Source organism: Octopus sinensis, linkage group LG22, assembly GCF_006345805.1.
Source record: "Octopus sinensis linkage group LG22, ASM634580v1, whole genome shotgun sequence".
NCBI lineage: Eukaryota > Metazoa > Mollusca > Cephalopoda > Octopoda > Octopodidae > Octopus > Octopus sinensis.
Window position 1 is genome coordinate 24463141 of NC_043018.1, and position 2500 is coordinate 24465640.

The following is a 2500-nucleotide window of genomic DNA, read 5'->3' on the forward strand; positions in this document are numbered from 1 at the left end:
ATCTGTGGGTCGCATGGGGCCCATGAGTCTCAGGTTGGTCAGCCCTGGTTTAGTCAAACAAATGGTCTGGTACTTATTCTATCAGTGCTGTTTTGAGAACTGCTAAGTTAGAATTGTCAAGCAGTGGTGAAAGACACACACAACAGGCTTCTTTCAGTTTCCCTCAACCAAATCCACTCACAAGGCTTTGGTTGGCTCAGAGCTACAGTAACAGACACTTGCCCAAGGTGTCACACAGTGGGGCTGAACCTGAAACCAAGTGGTTGGGAAGCAAGTTTTTTCACACATCGTCATGCTTAAGCCTAGCAATAAACAATTCTTTTGAGTGGGGTGAACCTCAAAGGGATGAAAGGCAAAATTGATCTCTGTGGTATTTGAACTGAGAATGCAAAGAACAGGAACAAATACCACTAGGCATTTCCTCTCATGTTCTAACAATTCTACCATCTTGCTGCCGTAGTAGTAGTAATAATCTTTTCTATTATAGGCACAAGGCCTGAATTTTGGAGGAAGGAGCAGTCAATTACATCAACCCCCAATACTTGACTGGTACTTTCTTGACCCCAGAAGGATCAAGGGCAAAATCAACCATAGCATAAAAATAATAATAATAATAATAATAATAATAATGATAATAATTTTTTCTTCTGTAGGCACAAGGACTGAAATTTTAAGGGAGGGGACCAGTCAATTACATTGAATCCAGTACGTAACTGGTACTTAATTTATTGACCCTGAAAGGACGAAAGGCAAAGTTGACCCTGGTGGCATTTGAACTCAGAACATGAAGACAGGTGAAAGACGAAACACTACTAAGCATTTTGCCCAGTGTGCTAACGATTCTGCTAGCTTGCTGCCTTAATAACAATAAGGGTTTCAAATTTGGCTGCAAGGGCAGCAGTTTTGGAGGAGGGAACTAGTCGTTTACCATGTAGTTGAGAAGCAAACTTCTTACCACACACCCATGCCAGTGTAATTTAAAAGTAATTTGATAGTTTTATTTTTTTGTGTGTTTTTAGTTGGCTAAAATGGCTTTTCTGTGGTGTAGTTGTTTATATCTAAACACACAATCACTCACGACAGGAATAGAATCCTGAAATATAGCAGAAATATTTCCAGTCACAGTTGAAAAATTTTTCCACATGGGAAGAGGAGGCAGAAGAAGAGTGGAAGAAGAAAAGAAGAAGAGTGGAAGAAGAGGAAGGAGAAGAAGAGAAAGAAGCCGCTGCTGTCACACAGCTTAAAATTCTGACTCACCTTGAAACAGAGCATAAGGGAGAATGGAATGGTTGCAAATACCAGTAACCATGACAAAATGGTTAACACCCATCCACAGATTCCTAAACCTTCATAGGTCTCACCAGCAGCTGAAAAGACAAAAGAAAATTAACAAAACCGATTTATTTTTTCTTTCTTTCGACTAAAGGCACAAAGCCTGAAATTTTTTTGGTGGTGGGGGTGGGGTGAGGGTGATGTGCCAGTCCCTATGCACCAAAGGTCCCTATATTGGTCCCTATGCGCCAAAGGTTCTTATTTTATTGACTCTGAAAGAATGAAAGGCAAAGACAACCTCAGAAGAATTTGTGCTTGGAACGTAAAAAACTGAAAGAAATGCTGAGCATTTCATGTGATTCATTTAAGAATTCTGCCAGCTTGTTGCCTTCTTTCTAATTTTGGCACAGGGCCAGCAATTTTGAAGGGAGGTGGCAAGTGATTACATCGACCTCAGCATCAAGTACTGGGGGTTCAATGTACTCAACTGGTCCTTTATTTTATTGACTCCAAAAGGACGGAAAGCAAAGTTAACTCTGGCAGAATTTGAACTTACAATGTTTTATGCCAGAAGAAATACTGGTAGACATTTTGGCTACAAGAATAATAACGGTGAATGCCTTTTGCTGTTTTCACTCGATGGGAATAATGGTTGAGACATTATAAAAGAAGTGGATCTTACAGAATTGAGCAAAAGAATATAGGTACGTAAAACAACAATGAACAAAAACTGACATGAATATTCCCTAATAGGGGACACAGCGGTCTGAAATCAAAACAGAGAACTACCCCACAGTTCTAACATTACCCTGGCAATGAAGAGCAGGTGCCTTGCCCACATTCCTCTTTGACTGTTGAGGGCAGATTTTCTGTGGTTGGAAGCTCTTCCTGTTTTTTTCTACTCTAGGCACAAGGCCCGAAATTTTGGGGGAGGGAGCTAGTCAATTAGATTGACCCCAGTACGTAGCTGGTACTTAATTTATCGATCCCAAAAGGATGAAAGGCAAAGTCGACCTTGGCAGAATTTGAACTCAGAATGTAAAGACAGATGAAATACTGCTAAGCATTTTGCCTGACGTGCTTACATTTCTGCCAGCTCTTCCTGTTGCCAACTCTTTTCTGTTTCCAAGAAAGGTAATATTTCTCCATGGCTTGGCATGTCTTCAAAGAATATTGGAAATGAATGACACTGCCTGTATGACAGGGACACTCATTTACGACAATCATG

The 2500-nt window shown here is 40.5% G+C and overlaps 1 protein-coding gene across 1 annotated transcript in view; it reads right to left on the reverse strand.

Moving 5' to 3' along the window:
* LOC115223275 (band 7 protein AGAP004871-like) overlaps positions 1 to 2500 on the reverse strand; it is a 111014-nt gene that overhangs the window by 14206 nt on the left and 94308 nt on the right. The window contains exon 2 of the mRNA XM_036512141.1: positions 1258 to 1367. Within this exon, the coding sequence (XP_036368034.1) occupies positions 1258 to 1367 (110 nt within the window). The remainder of the gene's footprint in view (positions 1 to 1257; positions 1368 to 2500) is intronic.